Genomic DNA, 26,788 nt, shown 5'->3' with positions numbered 1-26,788 from the left:
GCTGCTCCAGAGTTGGTTGACTTGGGACCTTGCTATGGTTCTACTAGCAGCACACACAGACCAGAAGCTATCAGGATGCCCCAGAAAGATCAGATCTGTATTTCAAAACAAAACAGTCTATGGGAGAGAGGACAGGGGAATATGCTTTACAGGAGGGCAAATCTATGGAAAGGGATGGTGACAGAAGGCTGTAAATAGAGGATTCCATGGGGAAGAAAACAAGGATTTGAGAAATACACAGAAATAAGAATAGTTAGGAACTAGATATCACAACGTTCGTGATGAGGAGCTAGGGCTGACTTCTAATTCTCAGGCATGAACAATTAGTGTCCTGGGTCAGCTGACCAACCACGAGGGAGCTCACAACACGGGGAAAGTAATGTTGGCATCGCTACTGCATGGTCAGTTTCCAAGAAAGACTAACGAACAAGATCACCTGATCTCATTTATATCCACACAAGGTGCCCCCTGACCCATTCACCAAAAAGCCAACAAGCAGATGCAGTGTTAAATCTTTTGCCGAAATTTTGAGGCAGCAAAATGCTTTGAACAAACCTTTTCCCTTGATTTAATGAGTGCGGTCAGGTGCTTCAACACCAGAGGTCCGTCTAAACTATATGTGAAATTCACATTATCAAAGACAATCGTGCCTTCCTGGGGCCAGGTGGGTGGAGGTCGTTTCTGGTATTCCCAGGGGGCTTCTTTCTCAAGGTCTGTATATTCCATCACTCGTTCCACTGAAATCATCTGAAAGACATAGGACATATCATGGATTAGGAATGGAGGCTCTCACAGGTGTAAAGAGATGATCAATGAAATGTTCTTACTAGCTGGGTAATGACATGTCAGCTCTCAATATTCCCAAAGGACAGGAGAAGTATGATGAGGACTTGAGGATTTACGACTCTGTTTGCAGTCCTAGAACATTTTCCCTTATATCTATTTCTGTCAGCATTACATTCAAACTAAAAGAATTACCATTAGAAATTTTTAGAGAATGAGAGATTTTCTATTTATATTTTTTCCCCACTTTTCACACCTAAAAAGAAAAAGAAGGGTTTTGTCAAAGAAAGGAATGCTTGTGGCCAACAATCCAGAATACAGAAGAGTTAACATTTTAAGGGAGATGAACTGGATAAAGAATCCAATCCCATTTATTTTATTGTTTTCTCCTAAAGATTTATTTATTTATTCATGAGGAAGAGGCAGAGACACAGGCAGAGGAAGAAGCAGGCCTTCTGCAAGGAGCCTAATGTGGGACTCGATCCCAGATGTTGGGATCACGCCCTGAGCCAAAGGCAGATGCTCAACCACTGAGCCACTCAGGCATTTCTCCAATCTCATTTTAGTGATTAGTCACTTTCTACTCTATTAGAAGAGCATGCTGGGAAGATTTTTTTTCCCCACTGTTTTTAAGAGAAGGTCCAAATACTCCCAAGAAGAGATCATTTACATACTAGCTAAGGTCTCCTAAACAACCACCCCAATACCTTTGACTAACCCACTTCAAGAGGGAACTTTTCTACCAGAAAGGAGTGTCATCAGCAAATTCAGCTGCTCTGACACATTAAAGAAGACATGCTAACTTGGCAGGGGAGGGGAGGGGGCACAAGGGGAGACATCTATTAAACAAACAACCTCAAAAACACTGAATTCTTCTTTTATCAGGAATGAGGAATTACCCATTAAGACACAAAAATAAACAGGCCTCTAAGAAATTAGCTTCTATCCTCTCCAGGATTTCAGAACGTCCCTCCTACAGAGAGAGACATTTATTACATTTGAAGACACTGTGTGGTGAATATAAAACCTGCTGACATAGCACACAGAAGACTGAGAAAAAGATGTATCTATTTTATTTTACGTTAACCTTAAACAGATGGAAGAAGATCTAAAAAACTTGGTTAGCTGTGATGTAAAAATAACAGTTTTAATATTTTACATAAGAAGTGCTTTTATGCCATTTAACAGCAGGGAGACTTGAAAAGGCTCAGAACGTTAAGATAAACATTACCATATTCTCCACTTCGGCACTTTGCCTGACGGACCACTGGAACATCCCCATGAGCGTGAGGGCGTAGGACAGTGCCAGGCCAACCTGCCCGGCATCTACAGCTAACATAGGAAGAAGGAAAATATGGTTAGTCCCATTCTTAACCCCGAGCACAGGTCCTTTTCTCACTTTACATAATATTTAAATACTTTGGATATAATGATAGCAACAGTTACACCCTTATTATCTGATGATTGAGACCATAATATAATAGAAAAATCACTATCAATTCAGAAGGACTATTAAATGAGTTTAGTAATCCCAATAGGATTGACACACACCTGACAGTATTACACAGGTGAGAAAAAATGTCATCATTGAGACTCCCAGCATTATGGTTCCAAGAACCCCATTGCCTAATTTCACTTTCCATGGCCAAAGCAACCATGGCTGTAAACCACTAAAAAAAAGGCAGTGAGTTCTAAGAGCCACTGCTTTTGAATCTAATCTACTATAGTCACTGTTCCATTATTAAATTTTGTGATTCAGTGTTGTTACGAAGGAAAAGGTAGGGAGTGTGAATTCATGCCACAGACACCAACACCTGCTCATGTGGTACTCACCTGGCAAGACAGCATTCTTTCCACCTGTCTATCTTTCTCAACCAGTGTACCAAGCATGTATTATCAAGAGATCGACCAAGAGATCGAAGTGGCCCTAAAGTTAAAACCTAAAGCCCTAAACTGGACAAAAAGCTTAACAGAAAACTCATTTCTCTCCTCACAACTACGAGATGCTACACCAGGAATAAACAGAAAGTTAGCTGCTACATGGGCATGATGCTTGATTTATTCAGAGATAATAGGAACTCTCGGGATTCAAATCACTGCTCTTCATAGACTACACTGCAGAATCAAACCCAACCTGACACCCAATAAATGCTTTAATGCAATACATTAGAACATAAGAGTATATGGCATTAAACAAGGTGGCAAGATTTTAATTTAATAACTGTAAACGCAGCTATAAATTGTAATCATACCACAAATAGTTATTCACATCTGTACTTACTTTTTGCCAGAATCAGAGACCCAAAGGCAACAACAATGACAAACATGGCACAGATGGCATCCAGACGCACAGCGAACCATCGGGACGTAGTCAGAAACAAGAACCATGCCTCTGGATTTGTGAAACATGATGAGAAAAATGAAAAACTCAGAAAACCATGTTAACTACTTTGCATGGTGGACAGCATTTTGCTTAATTGAGCTACAGGAGATTCCTACAAAATATGGACAGGAAGGTTGCATACCTAAGGAACCTGAAGGTTCCAAAAAGCTAAGTTTGGACACAAGACAATATATGGTATGAGTAGGCACTGGCACAGTGGCTTTGTGGGAAGCATGCATTGAAAAATTCAACCCAGAAGTTACAGATAGAAATAGGATAATTTAAAAACATGGGAAAATGCGCTCATTAGTTCATTTCTTACAGTGCCAGACCTCAACATGAAGCTTGTCCTCACATGTGGTTTACTGTTCCAAGTGCTCTAATAACATAAAGCACAGGTCCCACTTTCTTTCCAGCACCTTCCATACTTACTACAGGGCCCTACAAACAGTGTTTATTCTGTAGGATCCAGTATCTCAAGGATCACCTTTCTAAAAGTATCAACATGTAGCTTTCAAAATGCCATCTTATCTTCAAAATATGATAAAGATGGAATAGATGGGAAAGGATTTTATAAACTTAGCAGAAACTGCAATTTCTACATAGCAAAAAAAAAACCTTACTGAAAGAATAATACATATCAAAGGAGTAGCGGATCTGATCCTCAGGAAACTGACTTCCTCAGCAATTTCTGTCACCTTGCATGCCATGCAAAAAAGAATTGGCAAATGACAGCCCGTGCGCCAAGAATGGCCCACCACCTGTTTTCATAAGTAAAGTTTTATTTGAATACAGACTTGGCCATTTGCAGATGTACTATCTTTGCCTGTGTTCCTTTTATAAAAGCCACACTAAAGAGCTGTGATAGATAATATGGTACACAAAGCCTAAGACATTTTCAAAAAAAAGTTCACTGACCCATGCCCAAAAAGAACAGAGAGCTCCCGGGCCTTGTTAATGGAAGGGCCAGGCAAGCCACGGGGGGGGGGGGGGGGGGGGGGGGGGGGGGGGGGGTGGGGGGGGGGAATATATGCTGTGACTGGGGAATGGCAAATAGCAAGCACACAGGAGACTCTGAGAGCAGCCATGGCCTAGGGGAGGGGATGCTAAGGAAGGGTATAGGGCTAGGCTAGGGGGAGATGGAGAGAGAGAGATACTGACCAGCAGGGCCAACAGAGGGAGCGTATTGCATTCTTTGAAACCATTTCTAGAAACATACAGACCTGAATGCAAATCCTGGTGTGCATCGAACAGTTCCTGAAACCTTTCTTCTGCTTTATATGCCCGGATGGTCCAAAGTCCCTGGAGAGAGGACGATAAATGGGAGAATACCGGACTCCGGCCTGGAGAAGCAGAAACAGAATGTCTGTGAGGCTGAATGTGGGGAAACCAGCTGCTTGCCATGCTCTGCAGCTACATATGGCCCAGAACACAGCATAGCCAGAGCTCTGCGACAGGCTGCCTGGGGAGCAAGGAAGGATGATTCTCCTGGAAAGGAAAACACATGCCAACCCTCAACCTCCTGGTCACAACATGCTTCAGGTTAATGATTCGAAAATGGAAGTTTCTCTTGAACATATCTTTGATCAAGTTCGAACCCTGGCTAGATTCCCCTCAGACAGAGCCTCCTTCCATAACTCTTCCCTCACAGCACTCTGGGGAGGAAACTCTGTTTGGTATACTCATTTTTGAGTAGTAATGTTCTTGAATTTAACTCTGCAAAGAGTACTCACCACACTGAATTATGACTGGTTGTCCATCTCCACCTTCAACTATTGACTCAGGGCTGGGATAAAGTCAGCATATCCCTCAATATATAACAGGTGAGTGACTAGTAAGATAATTAGCCAGCCAACCATCTCCCCATGCCTGCTGTTGTGCCAAGAATCTCCAGGGATAGTGGACACCCTGGATATTGCACTGCGCTTTTGTGCCCACAGGTCCTGTGCAGCCATGTCTCGGCTTTGGGGGGAGAAGCTGCCCTGCTAGACTAGACACATGGTGTTTGGAGGTCACTGTGTGACACAAACGTCAATCACTCATCTAGAACCTGACCACCAGTTGCCATTCCGTTCTGAATAATTTCATGTCGGTTTGGGGCCTGATGTCCTAAGACCAGCCATCTATTTCCCTGCCATCTCTTCTAGGAGCTGACGGACTGTAAGCACCAGGGTCTGGCTCCTGCATATCAGGAAAGAAGTGGGCTACAAGGCGCTGGGCATCACGCAGGGGGTCTTGACCAGCTGCTCTTGTAAGGGGCACAGCTGTGAGCCTGGGACCTGCTCTGGAACGAGGGACTATTTGTGCTTTATCAGCAGGTAACACTGAGTGACCATGTTGTTGCCTCTGCATGTGCTAGAGAAGACATGTTAGTAAAAGTGCTCAGTGTACAGGAGAGGGCAGATCACTTATCTCATGAAAGGCTGCAGGTGTTTTATAAAATGATGGGAAAAAACAATTCAGGGAAAACCTCAAAATAACTTTGGAGCCTGACTCCTCAGCCTAGCATCCGAAGGCTGTGTGAGGCTGCAGTCCATACTTTTGTGCGTGTGGATACTGCATTTGCGGAGGGGATGCTGGGTACAAATGTAGAGACACAGAACCTCCTCTAAGAGATTAGAGCCCAAGGCTCTTCAAGCAGGGAAGGAGAAGGCTTTCCCATGGAAGATGGGAAGCGCTGGGCTGTGGGCCTCTTTCCTGACTGGCCCATCTGACCAGGGACATGCCTATAATGCTGTTTTAAGGAAAAAAACCTTCTTTTAACATAGCCATGACCTAACATTTCCCCTTGTATCTACTTTAGACAAAGAGCCTTCAGTGACTTGGTGGCAGTTAGGATGGTCTAGTTGTACATTTATGCTCTAGCATCCGTACAATCCTCTCTGATTATACTGGGTAACCTTTAGTTTCAATGCATTCTAGCTTCCTTTAAATTTGTACTTTTAGGGAATGAGTTCATGCTCCAAATAAGAAAGTCTAAAAGCTCTGAACAGGCCTTCTTGGCACTCCTCAGAACATGTCCAAATTGGCCCCAGAAAACACAGTCAATGTGGAAAAAGGGTGCTTACCAGGAGGACTCAGGAGAGTTCCAGGCCCATGACCCAATCAAAAAAGTACCACAAAGCCAGCTCCAGAAAGCACAGAGAACTGAATAAGAACCATGTTCTCAATTCTTGAGCAAAAGAAGGGACATGAAAAGTCTAACTACAAATAGCGTTTCTGAGAAGGAAGGAATATGTGGCTATTCACTCCAGTAGAGTCCTTGAATGAAATGCTTCAGTGTGGCCATCCTAACTGGCTTCCCTCATGAGATTAAGGTTGTGGTTGATCTCCTCCAGCAGGGTTTCGGGGTAGGGGTGACTTCAGAAATCAGGGATGGTCCCAGCCTTGAATACCAGGGAACTCAGAGAACACATCACTGACTACATCTCCGACCCAAGAGTGACAGTAGGACAGCAGGAATCTGTACCTGGTAAAAACTATCTTGTTTCCTTTACACCCCACTTAGGATTGAACAGGATGCTAGGATAAGTAAACTGGAGTCTTTCAAAGAAAATTAACTGGCACAGAGGATAATGGAGTGCTAAGCCTCCGGTATATTATTCTCTTTCCCAATACAATGTCTTCTTCCTCAAAATGACAGCTGCCTATCCTGAAGTAGATGGCTACAGTACCCATGGCATTAGCCAGAAGTGACAATCAAATGCAACTGTACATTTCACAAGAATGACAGCTATGTGTCCCAAGGCCCTGAGGACTCTATGGGATTGCAAACCCTCCCCAAGAGAAAGAGGGCAGGGAACTGCCACTAGGACCTAGTTGACAGCCCCGCTATAGGTTAACATATATGTTAGGTGAGGCCTGCTGATAGTTATGTTCTTAATTCTTCAAGGGTCTAGCATCTTTCCAAGTGGCCAGAAGAACTTTAGAAACAGCAACTCAAATGATCCTCATGATGGCCTCGGAGGGCAAGGGCTATTATATATTAGAGGACAAAGTAGGCAGTGAGATGAGGATCACTGGCTAAAATGAAGTGAATTAACCCCAACTGATAGAACTGGGGGTCTGACCCAGCTCTTACTCCCAAGGCTGTGCTTTTCAATCACTGCCACAGTGTTTCAGAGGAGGAATAATCAGGTTAAATCAAGATGCCAACCTGTGACTAAATGCAGTTTTCTCCAGGCTTTGCAGTTTACATTTAGGAAATCCCAAAATCATACTTACTGCATATCCAGCAGCCGTATCCATTATTGGACCGGTTATCAATGACCTTTAGTTGAACAAAGTCCCTAGAAATCTGGCATGAGAACACCAGCTGACTTGAGCTTCTATGGTCTGCAACAGTTAGCATATGGTTAGCCATCCCCTGCGATGAGCATTGCAGACATTACTAGTTGATCCGTTCCTTACACACAGAATGTGGATGTGGCCTCATAGACCAGGCAGTGCCAAATGATGACAGCTAGCCTGAAATATGCAATCAAGCAGATCCGGGATTTATGGACTGCTCTATGACTGAACTGTGCTACTATACTCACTTTTGGAAAAAAGGGAAACCACTATCATCAACTGTACATTTGTCATTAAAGTGGCTTAAAGGTCGGCCTGAGGTTTCAGAAGCATCTAGGCGGTATGAACTGAAAATCATCCTCAGAACTACAACAGTCCTTTCAAAGCACAAGGAGGAAGCAGATTTATGCCTTGTAGCCACAGCAATTGGGGATTCCCACTTTCATCTTCTATTTTGCTGGTGGGTCCAATAGTGGCCTCAAGAAATACTATCACTTACTGCTTAGAGAAAACAAGAGAATTGTTATTTACAGTACAGATTGATAAGCCAAATAGAGGACAACAGTTCTACTCAATCAGCCGCGAACATTTGGTTATCTGGGTGCATGGAGGAAAGAATATCGTATTTAATGTATTGTTGTAGCTTACTGGGATGCAGGAATATTCAACAATATTTCCAAATATTCTACAGTGGCCAGGCTAATGTTCTCAAAATCTCAAGATCAAGCCCTGGGAAAATCCTATGTTGTTTCCTGGAAAAACACTCAGGAAGTCCCCTCCTCTCCATTTCCAAATGGATGGGAAGGGGCCCTTGTCCCAGGCAAAATCTCTTACTCGAGAGAGGTCACCTTAATAAACCAGATAATGCGTTTGCAAGAAGATTGATGATGACAGATTCCATTTCATGAGAGACCTCCAGTACAATAGGTATGAAACCGTGGTGTCTACATTAGAGACTGACGAGAATGGGGATTCCTCCAAGTCCTGCCATGGTAACATCACATCAGCAGGATGGTCCACACATCTGCACTACACTGTGCTGCCTTGCCAAGGAAACATACCTGAACAGGAAGTGGCTTAGCTGGTTCTCTAAGGACTAAAAAATTATCCTATAGCTTTTATGAAATTGATACCCATTGTCCTTTATGCAAATATTTATGATAAATTCCTCTTAAAAACGTATTATTCAGGATGCCCGGGTGGTTCAGGGGTTGAGCGTTTTCCCTCACCTCAGGGCGTGATCTCAGGATCCAGGATCAACTCTTATATCCGGCTCCCGCTGGGGAGCTGACTTCTCCCTCTCTCTATGCCTCTGCCTCCCTTTCTGTGTCTCTCATGAATAAATAAATAAATTTAAAATAAATTAAAATAAATTAAAATAAATTAAAAATATTATTCATCAGAACGGGGTGGTGCAGTCTGTTAAGCATCCAACTCTTGATTTCAGCACAGGTCAAGATCTCGGGGTCATTAGATCAAGCCCTGTGTTGGGTTTCAAATTCAGTGAGGAGCACGCGCTCTCTCTCTCTCTCTCTCTCTCTCTCTCTCTCCTCCTCCCTCCCCCAAACCTCACAAGCTAAAACAAAACAAAACTTATTTAAAAAGAAACACACATGTAATAACAAAACAAAACAAAACAAAACAAAAACTCCTGTGTCCTGATGGATCTGTATTTTCCCACTTGGTAGATTGAAGAACAATGAGACACAACAGGTTTCTCTTCTAGGGTTGGTTTCCAGAAAGCTAAGATGGTATTATTTTTTTTTTTTTTTTTTTTTTTAATTTTATTTATTTATGATAGTCATACAGAGAGAAAGAGAGAGGCAGAGACACAGGCAGAGGGAGAAGCAGGCTCCACGCGCCGGGAGCCTGATGTGGGATTCGATCCCGAGTCTCCAGGATCGCGCCCTGGGCCAAAGGCAGGCGCCAAACCGCTGCGCCACCCAGGGATCCCCCTAAGATGGTATTAATTGGCAATAAAGGGGCACTGGAGTGGATCAGTGGATTAAGCATCTGCACTCAGCTCAGGTCATGATCCTGGGATCTGGAATTGAGCCCCAAATCAGGAACCCTGCTTAGTGAGTGGGGAGCCTGCTACTCCCTCTGCCCCTCCCTACCACTCCTGCTCGCTCGCTCTCTCCCTCAAATAACTAAATAAATAAAATTTTTTTTGATTTACACTAACTATCCATAGGTAAGATTTCTGATACAAATATCTTTTTTGATGGTTAGGTCTTTATAACCTTTTTCTTAAAATATAGCAATCTGAGAATAATTAGCATTTGTTTTATTCATAATGAAATATGATAGTGAAGCAATGAGATAAGCTCTGAATTACCTCATCCTCTATGATTAACCATGTTTTTCCATTATTCCAAAATTAAAAGTTGAATAGAAAACACAATAAATGTATACTGAACAGAACGCTCTCCAGTGTCCTCCTAATGGAATTATATTCAGGATCCAATTATAGGAATAGCCTAAGCAGGGGCTAGGGACACGGGGACAGGACGACACGACTTCAAACATGGTGCCATGACTGGAAATACTAGTGATAATAAAGAGGAAAACTGAAATAACAGTGCTAATCTTTTCAGAACATTAAACAACCACAACTTTTTTTTGAGTATGTGATAGTAATATATTCTTGGAATGTATCACTTTTAACATAGGACACAGTCTTCTCCTTTCCCTAATCTTTTCCTTTCTTCGCCATTTCTAGAACCTTCCATGGAAGAAATGTTTCATATTTTCCCCTCTATATTAGTTTGAAATATTGAACATGAAATATTTCTTTAGAAACATTTATTGAGTGTCTGTTCTATGTTAGGAAGTCTGTCGTGAAAAAGACATGGGCCCTCTCTCCACAGTGCTCACATTCCACTGGAGCTTTATTGCACAGATGGACATCCTTTGTCCTTTCTTGTGCTACCCTACAAGCTGCAAGTGTCAGGCCACCAGTTCCATTTGCCCTAAGGGCCCTACTGAATCATGGTGGCCATAATATGCCACTAATTATTTAACATTAACTAGGAGAAAATACCTGGAAGAAAGAGTTTATACCGTTTCAGTGGTCTCCTTAACTACACCATAAATGGATGTGAGCCCACAAAGCCATCCCAACCTCAGAACCTATGTACTCACATGTAGACTCCAAGCGTTTGACATCCCTCGACGTTGCTAAGAAATATCGCCGAAGAATGAAGAAAATGATGGCAAGGGGAAGCAGAGGTATTGCGATCCAAGGAATCACTGCCACTGCCACTCCAACAACACCAAGAACTTGCAGAAATGTCTGAAATAGCACAAACATATACAGAGGCATTCTTATGAAGAATTCCACTCAAACATAGACTTTAATGGGTTGTCTTGTTAGGATTCAGCTCCTTTGTTCCAAAAAAATTATGGGAATGGCAGGGAATGCATTGCCATCAAAGAAATAATAGAATTTTATAGGTGGCTCCAATTATATTTATTACATACTTGCAATGAGTCAAACACAATAAAAACTTTCTAGGGGCAACCTGGGTGGCTTAGTGGTTTACGCCGCCTTCAGCCCAGGACATGATCCTGGAGTCCCGGGATCGAGTACTACCTCGGGCTCCCTGCATGGAGCCTGATTCTCCCTCTGCCTGTGTGTCTGCCTCTCTTTCTCTGTCTCTCATGAATAAATAGAATCTTTTAAAAAAAAATTCTAGATATCCCTTCTATTGAAATGCTTAGTCGCCCTAGGAGAGACCAGTACAATCTTCCCTATTTAACGAATGAGAATGTTTGAGACTCAGAACAGTAACTGATTCCCAAACTAACATGAGTCATTAGATATTATCAGAGAAATCAGCCAGTGGACATCACAGATGAGGAATCCAGAAGACTCAAGTAGATACTCAGGGATAAAGAAGAAGTGGCTAATTACTAATTCATTAGAAAACTTTAAGGGTTTACCTTTTAAAGTGGCAATTCTTCTTTCTTGGTTTTCTATTTGCAATTAACATTTACTGAGTGCTCACTGTGTATAAGGCTACCCATTATATATTTCACATGTATTAATTCATTTAACCCTCAAAACTCCTATGGAATACCAGTATTATCTCATTTTACAGATGGGGAATGAAGCCTAGAGGGAGGTAAAGCAACTTGATCAAGACTGCAAGGCAGAAATCTCAGAGCCCAGGGAGCCTGTCATTAGCCATCATGATAGGTTTCAGCTTGCCCTCAATATAACGTCCACTGTATATTGCTCAGGAAAATATTCTTGACTTATTTGAGCCCCTTAATATGTCCTTAATTTCTCCTCTAAAAACCCTACTTAAGGAATTTCAGAGTTTATCAGCATGCCTAACATAAAGAACAAAGAACAGAAATACAATGCAACAAATGTTTGATATTTCTTAAAAACCTAATGAAAAGACTTGATAAGGACATACAATGCCTAAAAAAATTTTTTTTAAGTTTTATCATCTGGGCCAACACACACATGAAAAAATGCTGGACATTACTAATCATGAGGGAAATGCAAATCAAAATCCACAATGAGGCATCATCTTCTACCATTCAGAATGGCTAGTATCAAAACAGCATGAAATTACAAGTATTGGTGAGGATGTGGAGAAAAGGGAACTCCCATGTACCACTGGTGAGAATATAAACTGGTACAGCCATTGTGGAAAACAGAATGCAAGTTCTTCAAAATATTAAAAATAGAAACACCATGTAATCCAGCAACTCCACTAACTGGGTACTTACCCCCCAAAAAGGAAAACATTAACTTCAAAAAGATATATGCACCATTATTTTTACCAGAGCAGTATTTCCAATAGCGAAGATACGGAAGCAGCCCAAGTGTCCATCAATAGATGAATCAAAAAAGAGTAAGTTCTTGCCAGTTGTGCCAATATAGACATACCTCACGGGCATTATGCTATTTGAAATTAAGTCAGACAAAACCAAATACCATATGAATTTGCTTATATGTGGAATCTAAAAATGAAACAAACAAGTAGAAACAGACTCATAAATACAGTTACCTGATGGCTGCCTGAGGGGAAGAGGTTGAGGGTTGGCAAAATGGATGAAGAGTAGTGGCAGGTACAAAATTCCAATTAAGAATGAATAAGTCACAGGAATGAAAGTTGTAGCATAGGGAATAATAGTCAATGGTACTGTAATATTGTTGTGTGGTGACAAACGGTCCCAAACATGTGAGCACATGGATTAAGTATAGAGTAGAAGAATCACTATATTACTGTACACATAAAACTAACGTAAGATTGCATGTCAAGTATATAAAATTTAAAAAAAAAAAAGGCTGATCCTCGATGCCTCATTTTTGCAGGACAAGATTCGTATTTCTAAAATAAATATTCCAAATGAAAATAAGACAAAAAATGGTTTTACTTCCAAAACAACACTAAATTTTGTCATCTGTACATTAAATTTTCTATCATTAGGATAAATACTTAAAACAACTATTTAAAGGCTAATGATGACAACAATAGCAGGTGCCATGTGTCAGGTGTGGAGTTCTATGCACATGACCTATTTTATTTTATTTATTTTATTTTATTTTATTTTATTTTATTTTATTTTATTTTATTTATTTTATTTTTGTATTTTATTTTATTTTTAATTTATGATAGTCACACACACAGAGAGAGAGAGGCAGAGACATAGGCAGAGGGAGAAGCAGGCTGCATGCACCGGGAGCCCGATGTGGGATCTGATCCCCGGTCTCCAGGATCACGCCCTGGACCAAAGGCAGGCGCTAAACCGCTGTGCCACCCAGGGATCCCTGCACATGACTTTAATCCCATGAAGTAGTTTTATCTTGAAAAATGATATTGGTCTAATAAAAAAAAAATCAAGCAGCATAGAAAGCTAAGTCACTGGATGATGCTGACTGACTGAAGTATCCATCATTCTCAGGAAATGTATAATATGGTATCATGGTATGTAACTTCAGGTGATAGGAAAGCAATCAACACATTGCATATGCCTGCTAGGACAGTGGGGTCATTGAGTAGTATGACTGGGCACATTCACAGAGTATGGGCCAAGGTCTCCCATGTTTGTAACCCCAGGACAATGTGCACAAGGCACAGAGGACTGTTGAAAGACAGGAAAGAATCCATGAATACTTTTTAGAAGGTTCTGCAACTTACAACTGAATTTCACAGGCTAGTTTAACAAACAAAGAGCAGTGACGAATAACTTGCAGTACCAGTTACAGTACACATACACACTGCCCAAGAGGAAGCCATGCTGCAAAGCTTAACACAGGTTGGCCTGTGACCTTTCAGAAAGTGAGGGCCCAGTGCCCTCGTGACGGCACCAGTCAGGGCAGTGGGACCCAGGGAGTCCCCGAGGAAAGGGTTAACAGGCTAATGCCTTACAGAGACACAGGTTATCATCTCAAAGCTATTTCAAATCAGTTTTCTCAGAGCATCCTCACAACCAGCTTATGAATGAGAAAAGTAGGAACTGTCATTTCCATTTACAGATAAGAGATATGAAAGACGAGAGGTTAAGTGGTGGTCCCAAATTCTCCTGGGATATTTGCTGTCTTATGGAGAAAGTCAGGAGCAGTGACTGTGCAAAGAATCATGCAAGCGAGAGGAGCCGAGGAAAGAGGAAACTTATAGAACTCTGAATCTATGGACAGAAACCCCGGTGAAACAAACTGCATAATTTTGATGTAGACTCATGTGCAATTTTACAATTTCTGCCAGTCTCTACTATAGTATCCATACAAACCATAAAGTAAAAATGCATGGAATTCTGAAGGAACAGAATCCAACCATGAATGGAGAAAACAGGGTTGTCAGGTCTCTCTCCCTTTATACCCACAGATGACGAATTTCTTACAGCTACTGGATTAACCTTCCTACACCAATTAGGAAGCCAAGCTTCTTCCTTCATGCTCATGAGAAGGGTTCCTTCCATTTCTTTCAATGTCTCATATTAAATAATTATTAGGCTTGCCCCTAATAGTTGTCGAGAGAAAAAAAAATCTGAAATCATGTTAATCATGAAAAAATTCAAATTTACAATTTTTTCAGCCAAATAGCATCCTTTGGTTGAACAATATTCACCAGTTTCAATTATCTGGCTCTCCCTAAGGTAAGGATCTCTTATGTCTAACCTATTACCTGGGCAGCAGAGGTAAGCTCAAAACACAGGGCTCTCTTTCCTTGGGTACCCATTAAAGACCCAGTAAATGCTATTCTCAGAAACTCTCAATGTAGGTCTTTCAGATATGATGTCCCCAAATTCTGAAGCAATTCAAAGATGCTTTTTGAAAGAGTCTTCTTTCTACTTGTGGGTCATGCCTCATAGTGAATTAGTTGTTATACTGGGGAAAAAAAATACACTGTATACAGATTTACATTTATACACAAGTATCTATAGATATATGTGAATCTTTTACCGCTAGCAAATGTTTTTAAGTAATCTCTATACCCAATTTGGGGATCGAAGTCATGACCTGGAGATCAAGAGTCACATGCTCTACTACATGAACCAGCCAGGCAACCCCTGCAGCCAAACTCTTTAGTGAAGTTGACAAAGGACAAAAAGTGTATTCACGCAAAAAATCTAATATTCTGAAGGGGAAACAAAAGATTCTGGTACAAAAGAAATACCTATCCCTTCCCTGAAGCCAATCTCATTTCTTCCTCCCATATTTTCAGAAACTCCAAGGAGTCTAATCCAAGGTACACACTCTCTTCCACCCATCTGATTAGATTCCAAGCCCATGTGATGACCAACCCGCCGAGTCACTGCCTCTGCACCTCTTATCACATGAAGGCACAGAAAAGACATTAATATATACACAGCAAGAAACATCTTGACTCAGAAGCACGCGACTCACGTCTTGATGCCCAAGATCTAAAGTTGATCATTATTTTGATATGCTTGCATCCCAACTGGAACGTAGCAGTTAGGAATTTGACTTGAAATCTATGAACCCACATGAACAAGTATAAACAGTATTTGTATGAAATCATTCACTTGAGAAGACACAAAACATTTTCTAATACTGAGTAATTTTGAGGCTTACAGAGAATATCAACCTAGACCAGGAGAGGAACAGCATAAGCCTAGCACTGTGCTATTTGACAGGGTCTAGGACCAGCCCTCCTGAACATTAACAAGAAAGGTAACGTATTTCACCATTTCATCTTTACTGGGATACCTCACCAACATAAAAGGCCGAGGGGATGTAGTGGAAATTAAATGAGAGCAAGTCTATGATGTGGTCAGCTGTCTGAGCTTAGAGAAAAAAACATCCTAAGTACCATTATCATTACCCTTCAGCCTGCTCTGGATGCCAGGGGGCAAGAAGAGAAGGGATGATACATTAACAGACCCAACGAATCTTAAAAATATCATGGAAGTTAGAACCCTGAGATATGGCTCACTCTGACCACTGAACACCTTAGCAGTACCCAGGGACACAACACAGCAGATGATATTGTCCCTAGATGTCATAATGATGTCACACGCACCGAAGAGGCTGTGGCTTTTTTTCAGCTCTCATATCTGAGGTCTACTTTGTTTTGAATATGCGTGTTTGAAATAAGATGACCAATAGAGCTCATATGTAATACATTTTCTGTCCTCTCCATCTTTGTGCCACCTGTAGGCCTCCCAAAGACTGATACCCTCAGGATAAATGGACACAACTCAACATTTTATGAGATGTTTCTTTTCTCAATCCATATTCTTTTCTCTGCTTCTAGGTGAAGACTTCCTGCCCTGAAATTGCTCGGCACGTCTGGCAGAGTAACAAAAAAGGTGAAGAGTCCTCAAATGAACAACACCAAACCAAATGCCAGATTATTCAGTATGGTCAAGGAAGAGACCAATGTGACATTTTCTATTTCATGCATGATGAACTGGCTTCAGTATCAAGGGAAATACAAAACATAGATCTTGTGGGCTTGTAAATCCCGGGAAATTCACTCTGTACACTCCAGACTGGCCTTCCTGGTAAGCAAGCATGCTGGTCTGGATGCCAGGAAGACTTCCTCACCATCACCTGTAGAATGGATGTGCAAGGAGCCTACCCTCATCAGAAAGGAAGCTGCCCTGCAAGCTGCTGCTCTTTTTGATTAATAAACCACAAGGAAAACTAAATGAACTGTTAATGCGGTTTACAAAAGAAATCAAGGAAAATAAAACAATTCTTACCAAAAAAGTTAACTGCTTTATTTGAAAAACAGCCCAGTTACAAATCTTGAAAGAAAAGCCATTCCTTTATATCCAGTCAGATGGCAAATAATACTGAGGAAAACCTCTATAGCTACTTAACCAAAGAAAGGTACAATTGCCCTAATGGCCCCCATACCAACAGTAACATTTCATGAGGCTTGCCATGTGTCCATCTCTTCAGTATTTCACACACTTTATGCCACTTCATCCACACATTCAATCGGAGCAGGAGGGATTATCACCTCTACCCACAAAGAGGAAAGCTAATGCTGATGCTCAGGTTAGTTTAGGGATTTGCCCAAAGTTAGATAATGCAGAGTCATTGTGGGGCTAACTTGTTCTTGTAATTTCTGCATGATATTGCCACCCATATATTCATGCTTTTAAAACTTAATACCTAAATACACCCCTTTTTAATGTTTTCCCAGTTATTCGCATTTTCCAGTTTTCTTGTGGCTGTATCTGGTCTCTTCCATGAGATGCCCAGTCCTACATTCCTAGCTCCTAGGGAATAAGGAACCTGCTTGGCTAAGAGTAGAGCTGGTCATGAAAAAAGCCGCAAGAATGCTTGTTAATGGAACACATAAACAAATGTTGATTTAGGAAATATTGTTTACATAAGAAAACAAAAGTCTGATGAGGTCTAAGCCCAGGAAGCAAATGGATTGGTGGGAAGGAGGGGAAGAGGGCAAATTTAACTTTAATAAATGCATAAAACCCCAAAACACAAAATTAAGACTATTCTACATACTTCGTATTTGGATGGTGGTGAAAACAGTTTCCACGGGATGTGGTCTCCTCTAGAATTCATCTTTTAACCCGAATCTTACAGATTTTAATGTATTTCTCTCCCAAGCCCAATACTAAATAAAGGACTGGTTTGTCTGTTTGGCATTTAACTACCCAACTGCTTCTAGCCCTGTAGGGATTCCTAGGTATCTACCCACAATTTACTTTAAACTTAATTCCATGGGATTCTGTTGCTGCTAGTCTTTGTGAAGCTTATGCCAAGGAACATGTTTTCTATAAACAGCAGTAGAAATGTATTTCTTATTTTATGCAAATAAATATGTCATCCATACTTCTGGCTCACCCCATTCTTATTTGAACTCTTGCTTGCTCTAAGACTTCTCTTAGGCACAAAGCTAAATATGTATTTAATCACAGGGCCACTTACTCAGTAGACAGTACTTTTATTATTTGTTTATAGTATTAAAAAAATGAAAATCAGTATCATTAAGATTGCTAACACCTCAAAGGAATTTCAAAGCTTTGAATCCTGCTGTCAGCCTCTTATAACTTCTGTTCCAAGTTCTGATAAGTACAAATCGTCCAGATTGCCTTAAACGATTACTGATTTTGCAGAAGATATGACTTGGGTGCAATAAACAAAGCAAGATTCACTTCTTGGCAAGAAAACACGGCAAGATTTTCTTCTGATTTAAAAAGAGGGGGCAAAATGATGCCTAGGTTTTAATCAGTAAGCTGTTTACTGATGTGGGTGTAGGAAAGATTCTTCTACCTATTTATTCTGGAAACATAGGAGATAAAAAATAAGGTTTCAATGAAACGACTATCACATAGATTGTGCTGCTGGCTAATACAAGATTCTTGTGGAGGCAGTAACATTTTGAACAGGCTATACAAAACTCAAAGTATTAACAACTAAAATGTACTACTCCTTACATTTTACCTACTCCTTAACTCTTCAATGATTGGATATGTCTGTAATACAGACCTTTGGTCTGTATTACATCTGCAGGTGTCAGTGACGTGCTGATATACATGGCATCCTGCATGTCTCAGGGAGCTCAGAGATTAAATCTGGTTCCCAGATCCCCGCTTTGTCACTTGTCCCTTCAGCCTTCACCCAACTCCAGCCACCTCTGTTAAATCAGAACTTTCAGGAACACTGTTGTATCTTATTTTTGTCATGAATCTATACAAACTCTACTTAAGATGGAACATTTCTAGGGGCGCCTGGGTGGCTCAGTCGGTAAAGTGTCTGCCTGTTCAGGTTATGATCCCAAAGACGTGGGCACTAGCATCAGGCTCTCTGCTCAGTAGGGCACCTGCTTCTCTGTCACTCTATGCCCCTCCTTTAATCTATTCTCTTCTTATCCCTCTCTTCGCTCTCAAATAAATAAATGAATTTTTTTTAAAAAGATTAAACTTTTCTAAACTTATCCTTTCCTGGAGATATACTAATCACTCCTTAAGCCCTCCATTTGCTGTGGCCTGGGATCTTTTCACAACCACGCCAGCTCTGGGACTTGGTGTTTCTTCCTTCAGTTGGCTCTTAATCTTGGGACAGAGCTAACTTCCCAAGAAGTGCGTGGTGGTTTCAGGCTTACAATTCATTAACTAACATAATAGAAAACATTAGAAAACATAGTGCACTTTTTCCCATTTTTTACATTAAGCATATCTCGTTGATCAATAGCTTCCTTTCTACATTTTCTCAGTGTTAGAGCTTTGAAATTCAGGGCCAGAGTTGATATATATGCTACATATAAAAGGCACCAAAAAAATAAAGGTGGAAAGAAAAGATTATACATTGTACTGATAAATTATTTTTTAGTTTTCAGGTAGGCTCCCTGCCCAGTGTGATGCATAATATGGGGCCTGAATTTAGGACACCTAGATCAAAACTGAGCTGAGATCAAGAGTCTGATAAAATCTACTGAACCATCCAGGTACCACTATAGTAAAAAATTTTAATGGACAGATTTCTTGAAAAACAATGTACAACAACCAACATAAGAAAAAACAGAAAATCTGATTCGTTCTGTATCAATTTAAAATTTTTAATCCATATAAAAATTCCCGGGGAAGTATTAGGCCCAGATGGCTTCACAAATAGGTTGTGCAAAAAAAGTTATATTCAATTATTCCACAGAATTTGAGTCAAGCACCATCATGATATAAAAACAACATAAAGAGGGGTGCCTGGGTGGCTCAGTTGTTGAACTGTTTAACTCTTGATTTGTGCTTAGGTTATGATCTCAGGGTCACGAGACTGAGTCACACATTGGGCGTGGACCCTCACTAAATTTCTCGTTCTCTCTCACTCTGCTCCTCCTTCCCCACCCTGAGCCCACGCACGTGCATAACAACAACAACAACAAAAACCAAAAACAAAAAAACCAAAACAACAAAACAAAAAAGAAGATAAAAAAGAAAAAACACACAAAGAAATTAAAAGAAAAATTGTGAAACAAACTGCCTTGGGAACACTAACCGATATACGAATAAATTCAATCTAACAATATAAAAACGATGCTCATGTTAAAATCAAATTGGTCTAGGCAAGCCAGAAATCCACAGGGCAGATGGTTTGAAAGACAAACTGGAACTCTTGGGTAGGAGATATTGTTATTCACAGGCAGAATTTCTTTTTCTTTAGGGAAGCATTAACTCCCAAGGCCTTTCAACTACCTGAAGCAGGCCCAAACAGATTAGCAAAGATAATATTCCTTCAAATCAACTGATTACGGACTCTAATCACAAGTATAAAATACAAACACAGCAACAGATTACTTTAACTGAGGACCTCTGCCTAAAATGCAGACACCCAAAAATGGCCACCAAGAGGAGGAAATACTTCCCATTTTGTTTTTATAAGGCCCACATAACTCTGATACTGAAAGTTGACAAAATATTTAAGGGAAAAGCAAATTACCGGCCACTATCCCTCATGAAGAGGAATTCTTGACAAAGTATCAACAAATAGAATGTAGCGATACATGAAAATGTCAAACCATGGCCAGGTGGAATTTCTTCCAGGAATATAAGGTAAATTTAACCTGCAAACATCAATCAGTATAATGGATAATGTTAAAAAATTAAATGTGAATCATCAAATATCTGAAGAGATGCAGAAGAAATTTGTTGAAATTCAACACTTGTTCTTATAAAAAACTAAAAACTCTCACCAAATGAATAAAAATATTTTTTAAATCTGGTACAGATATCTAACCCATAAACTTGCAGTAAACATCATTCTTAATGGAAAAACATTAAAAGATTTGCTTTAAGATGATGAGACGATCTTATCTCATCATTTGTATTCAACCATGTACTGGAAGGTCTAGCCCTCTAGCTACAGCAGTAGAAAAGGCAATGCAATTCATATATTATATTACACTAAAGATTTTATTTGACAGAGTACAAGCAGGGGAAGCAGCAGGCAAAGGGAGAGGGAGAAGCAGGCTCCACATGGAACATGATGCAGGGCTCCATACCAGGACCCCAGAGGATAATGACCTGAGCCAAAGGCAGCCACTTAACTGCTTGAGCCACCCAGGAAACCCAAGTCACATATTTTAAATAAAGAAGTAAAACTATCATTAAGAACAAGGTACATGATTGTATTTGTAGAAAATTCTGCAGAATTAAAACAAAAGAATCACCACCTCCAAGAAATGCAAAAGTGAGCTCTTAAGTTCAAAGACACAACGTCAATATACATAAATTGACTGTATTTCTTCACACTAGCAAAAAGCAATTGGAATATATTAAAAACAATCCCCAAAATAGAATTAAAAACATCAAATCAGTAACAAATACAAACAGGGGAGTGCAAAATTATAATACAAAAACTATAAAACTCTTCTAAAATTAAAAAAGGCCTGTATAAGTGAAGAAACAAGCCATATTCATAACTGAAACATTTAATATAGTTAAGAATCACAGCCTCCTCAAATTGATCTACAGCGAAAATAAAGAATCAAAATCCCACCAGGCTTTTATTAAAAAACAAATTGAAATGTTTCTAAAATATAGATAGTCAGGATGCCTGGGTGGCTCAGCAGTTGAGCATCTGCCTTTGGCTCAGGGTATGATCCTGGGGTCTGGGATCAAGCTCCACGGGGGGCTCCTGGAAGCCTGCTTCCCCCTCTGCTAATGTCTGTCTGCTTACCTGCCTGCCTGCCTGCCTGCCTGCCTCCCTTCCCTTCCTCCCCACCTCTTATGAATCTTAAAAAATAAATAAAATTTAAATTTTAAAGGATCTAGAATGATCAAAACAATCTTGACAAACCAGTATAAACTTACTAAATTTCAAGTCTTACTAAAATAATAACACAAGGGCAGTGTGGGTATATGGACAGATAAACAGATCACAGGAACAAAATAAAGAGACACAGATTTACTCACATATAGTCAAATGATTTTTAATGAAGGTGCCAAGTTAAAAGCACAAAAGTCTTTTTTAAAAATGTGAATAAAAGGGGAGAAACAAAAAATCAAACTCATTCCATACACAAAAACTTACACAATATGTCTGAATGTTTAAAATGGAAAAACAAGAAAGTTTCTTCCTACCTCTTAAAGATAGGCATACATTTCTCAGGACACAAAAAAGATGGACCATAAAAGGAGTGGAGGAGGGGAAGGGAAGTAACATCTAACTTCACCAAAATTAAAACTTGCTCTCCTTTCAAAATATAGAGGCAAGCCACAGATTTGAAAAAAATTATTTACAAAAGCCTAGATTAAACTAGTATTATTTTTTTAAACTACTAGGAAATATATTTAAGAGTGTCTGGGCACCCAACTCTTGATTTCAGCTAAGGGTCCTGAGATGGAGCACTGTGAAGGACTCCATCCTCAGCATGGACCCTATGTAAGATTCTCTTTCTCTACCTCTTCCTCTGACCTTCCCCACTGCCCCATGGGATGGTGCTTTCTCTCTCAAAAAAATGTTTTTTTATATATAAAAATTCCTGTAAATCAACAATAAAAAGAACTTTTTTAAGTTTAAAAAAATCAGAAAGAGATCTGAGTCAATATTTCACAAAAAGAAGATATGTGAATGGCCAATGAGCAGGCATGAAGGGACGTCTGGATGGTTCAGCAGTTAAGCATCTACCTTCAGCTCAAGGCGTGATCCTGGAATCCCAGGATTGGGGATCAAGTCCTACGTCAGGCTCCGTGCATGGAGCATGCTTCTCCCTCTGCCTGTGTCTCTGCCTCTCTCTCTGTGTCTCCGTGTCTCATGAATAAATAAATAAATTAAAAAAAAAAAAGCATGAAAAGGAACTCAGTGTCAAATAGGGAAGTACAAATTAAAAGCCACAATGAAATCAATATCCACTAGAAAGGTGAGGATCAAAAAGACTGATAATACCAATTGTTGCAAAGATGTAGAGCAGGTGGAACCCACATACTGCTGGAAAGTATATAAAATTCACCAACTATTTTTTTTAAAGACAGCAGTCTTTTTTTTTTTTTTTGACAGCAGTCTTTTTTTAAATATTGCTGGTAAGTATATAAAAATTCACCGATTTTTTTTTTTAAGACAGCAGTCTTTTTTTAAATTTTATTTATTTATTCATGAGAGACACACACACACACAGAGAGAGAGAGAGAGAGAGAGAGAGAGAGGCAGAGATACAGGCAGAGGGAGAAGCCAGCTCCATGCAGGAAGCCCAACGCGGGACCGGATCTGGGGTCTCCAGGACCACGCCCTAGGCCGAAGGCAGCACTAAACCTCTCAGCCACCCGTGCTGGCCTCACCAACTATTTTTCAAAAACTTTCTGGTAACCCTTTCAAGTTAAAATGCACCTACTTTATGACCTAGCAACTTCATTTCTAGGTACTCGACCTAAAATAAATGAAAAAACATGTGCACATCAACACTCGTGCAAGAAGGTTCATTACTAAAAACTGTCAACAATCCCAATGTTCATCAAAGAGGGAATAAACAACTTGTGAAATCTTCATTCAGTGGAATATCACTTAAAGAAAAAAAAAAAGAAGAATGTGAATACAATACAATGGATCCCCAAAAGATGCTGACAAAAGGGCAACTGCCAGAGAAAAATACATATCATACTGATTCCATTTGCATGTATGTAGCCCAAAAATAAGAATGTAGCTTCTAGGTCAGTGGAAATGCAAGAGGTGTGGGGGTCTGGAAATTAACTATAAAGGAACAAGAGAGACTTTCCGTACAAGGTGATAGAAAGGCTCTACAACTTGTTTTCAGTAGTTGTCAAAGGGAGACACATGATTATCAAAATTCTTCAAATTACTAAAAAACAGATATTCTATTCAGTACAAACAATATCTCAATAAAAGTATCAACCGGCAAAAAGAAAATTATGACACAGAATTCCTTTCCTATTTCTTTGATCATGCTCAGACAGGTGTTGGGAACGTGTAAACATACAACCATAATGTTGCAAGATGATTTCCTGGGGAGCACTATGGGCAGGTAAGGGGAAGGCACACCTGAGGTCTCATGGTAGCCAGACTGCGGGCCTCAGACAAAACGTGGCTCCGGAGCCACATCTGGCATATCTGCTGTAGATGTATGGCATATCTGGCCCTTGATTTCAACGCCAGAGATGTTCTAATCTGCTTCGTGACTCAATGCAAATGACGATCAGAGAACACTAAATCAATGAACCCACAGAAAGGACTCCAAGAAACAAGTGAGTCATGAAACTCAAAGGCAGAAGACAATACAGAATATAATTAATCATGTTCCACATCAGATTTGAGAGAGAAATCTATACAGCAAATACCAAGTGCAAGATTTTTCTAAAACCAAATCTAAGTTCTCCAGCCCATCCCTTTCTTGTTCAGCTTATCAAGAAAACTCATAAAGTAGCTAGAATTGAAGGAATGTAATCATGAACAGCATATGGAGACTCTAAAGGTCCTCAAACTAAGTAAATATTTAGCTATTTCCTCTCCCTAGCAACAACTGCCCATTTAATCATCCCTAACGATGCAAGCGAGCAAGGCTCTCGAGAAAGCCTTGTGAGTGGCCTCTGTTTTGCAATGGACATCATCCAATAATGCCATAATGTAAAGTTCTATGCTCTGCACCATACCATCACGCTCGATAAAAATTAGATCCTTATTTTTTTTTTCTTTAGGTCTTAATTAGCTTCTTGCTAAACTACAAACATTATCATTGGAGCACACATGCTGGGACAGACAAATTGGAACACTGGTTGCCAGCCTGGGAGGGTCCCCGGTGATTAACTGTCACTATGCTGATGTTGACGGGGGTTTCTTTTCTAATCGTGCTAACCACCAAGCTGGGGGAAGGAAAACAACCATCTCATCTTTCAGGGAGGAAGAAAAAAGTAAAGGAATCATAGGAGTGGGCTTGTGTGAACCTTATCACCGCGATCTCAGGAACCTATTGGTCAAGTGTTTATAAATATTTCCAGTAACCCATATAATCAATGCTCCCTTTTATAAACAAGGAAACCCACTTTAACTTGGCACTTTGCATGAATCATTATCGCAGGGACTGGCACCTTCACGGAATATTCCATCCCTGCCGCGGCTCTGGCTAAAACACTTTTGTTGATTTTAAAAGCGTGAAAGCACAGTGTGATTCGGTTAAAATGGAGGAGTTTACTTTTAAAGAGTCGGTAAAACAGAGATCTTCCAAATGAGGGCAAGGCTGCCTAACTAACAATCTCCTTTGTCCAATGGGGATTTCAGGGCGGGAGTGGGGGAAGGGGTCAACACACCATAGAAATCTCAAAATGACAAAGTCATTGTTCAATGAAAGAGGCTGGAATGCTTTCTACACACTTTCCCTGACATCTCTACACAATGCAATGCAAGGGTCAGTGGTACTGAGACAAGTAAAGGCAGTTCCACTCTTTTGCTTCTATAAAAGCAAGTGACCCAACCTATTGTACCCAAGTCTTAGGCTGGCTTTGTTCTCAATATCCAGATGCAGCAGCTTTTTCTTTCTCGCTCCCCCTCTGGAAAGAAATGACTGCGGACACCTCCTTCACATTTTCTTTTTTCTCGGGCATTTTCACTTCATAAAGCTGCAGTCAATGTGTTTTGTGTGTGGTTGAGGAGGGAATGACACGTTCCATGGTGGTCCCCACCACTGCCTGCATTGGTGGCTCAAGTGGCCTCAAGGATTAGCCCTTTGTGTTCCATGAAAGGATATGAAAAGTCAGTTATTTAAGCTCAGTCAAGCTGTTGATTTTTTTTTCTTTTCTTGGATGAGGGGGTGTGTGGGGAAGAAAGGTTTTTGCAATTCAGTTTTTGTCAATAAATTACAGCATTTTGCTGAGGACAGCTGTGTGCAAGTTCACATGCTCAACGAGCCCCACTTTTTTTTTTTTTAACATTAAAATGCTCAAGTCAAACTTCCCTCTCTAACCCTTGTTTTTACTTGTTTTGCGAGTTGGAAGACTTCTTGGAGGTAATCGTTTCAGGACATGAATTCTAAATATAGGAGACTCCTTATTCAAATATTATGGAGGGGGAGCCTTCAGATATTGTCTTAAGTTTGTTAATATAAAATATAGAAAAAAATAAAATATAGAGTGCTCAATGCTCTCTTTTAAAATTAACAGATTATGATTCCATGAGTCTGTATGCAAAAATACCCATTAAAATTTGGGGGGAGGGGATGCCTTGGTGGCTCGGTGGTTTGGCGCCTGCCTTCAGCCCAGGGCGTAGTAATCCAGGAGTCCCGGGATCGAGTCCCACATCAGGATCCTTGCAGGGAGCCTGCTTCTCCCTCTGCCTGTGTCTCTGCCTCTCTCTCTGTGTCTCTCATGAACAAATAAAACAAAATCATTTTTTAAAAAAATAAATAAAGTAAAAGTGGGGGGGATCATACAATCACTGTGATACAAGCTCAAGTGGTGATAATTATGGGACCAACAACTCTGTGACAATTCCTTTGATGTAAAATAATGCCATTACGAAATAGGTAGCAACTTGAAAACTAACTACTGGGGGCACCTGGGTGGATCAGTGATTGAGCTCAGGGCACAATCCTGGGGTCCTGGAATCAAGTTCCACATCAGGCTCTCCCGCCAATCCTTCTGCCTATGTCTCTGCCTGTGTCTCTGTGTCTCCCATGACTAAATAAATAAATCTTAAAAAATAAATAAAACTAAGGAAATTACCCATTATTTAGTGCTTAACATGTACTTAGACACTGTGCTAACCATTTTATTACAATGATTTCATTTTGTCTTCACAATAACACTTGTGAAGTAATACCATTTTCTCTATTTTACAGATAAGGAATGTGTGTACTCTCAGAGGGCAAGGACAGGAAGAGGTAGAGATAGGAGCCAACTAAGAAAGGCAGGCTACCGGGCGGGGCCGGGGGA

General features: G+C 40.3%; 1 protein-coding gene across 2 annotated transcripts in view; it reads right to left on the bottom strand.

Moving 5' to 3' along the window:
* ABCC4 (ATP binding cassette subfamily C member 4) overlaps positions 1-26,788 on the bottom strand; it is a 247,433-nt gene that overhangs the window by 46,067 nt on the left and 174,578 nt on the right. For both annotated transcript variants that reach the window (XR_005984058.1, XM_041731078.1), the window contains exons 21-25: positions 10,601-10,751; positions 4,390-4,509; positions 3,065-3,175; positions 2,015-2,115; positions 556-747 (exon numbers count right to left, since the gene is read on the bottom strand). Coding sequence is in view for 1 of the 2 variants with exons in the window: in XM_041731078.1 (XP_041587012.1) it covers positions 556-747; positions 2,015-2,115; positions 3,065-3,175; positions 4,390-4,509; positions 10,601-10,751 (675 nt within the window). In the remaining variant the exon portion in view is untranslated. The remainder of the gene's footprint in view (positions 1-555; positions 748-2,014; positions 2,116-3,064; positions 3,176-4,389; positions 4,510-10,600; positions 10,752-26,788) is intronic.

This window comes from Vulpes lagopus, chromosome 16 (assembly GCF_018345385.1).
Source record: "Vulpes lagopus strain Blue_001 chromosome 16, ASM1834538v1, whole genome shotgun sequence".
NCBI lineage: Eukaryota > Metazoa > Chordata > Mammalia > Carnivora > Canidae > Vulpes > Vulpes lagopus.
The sequence above is the reverse complement of the archived record's forward strand: the minus strand, read 5'-3'. Positions and strand labels throughout refer to the sequence as shown.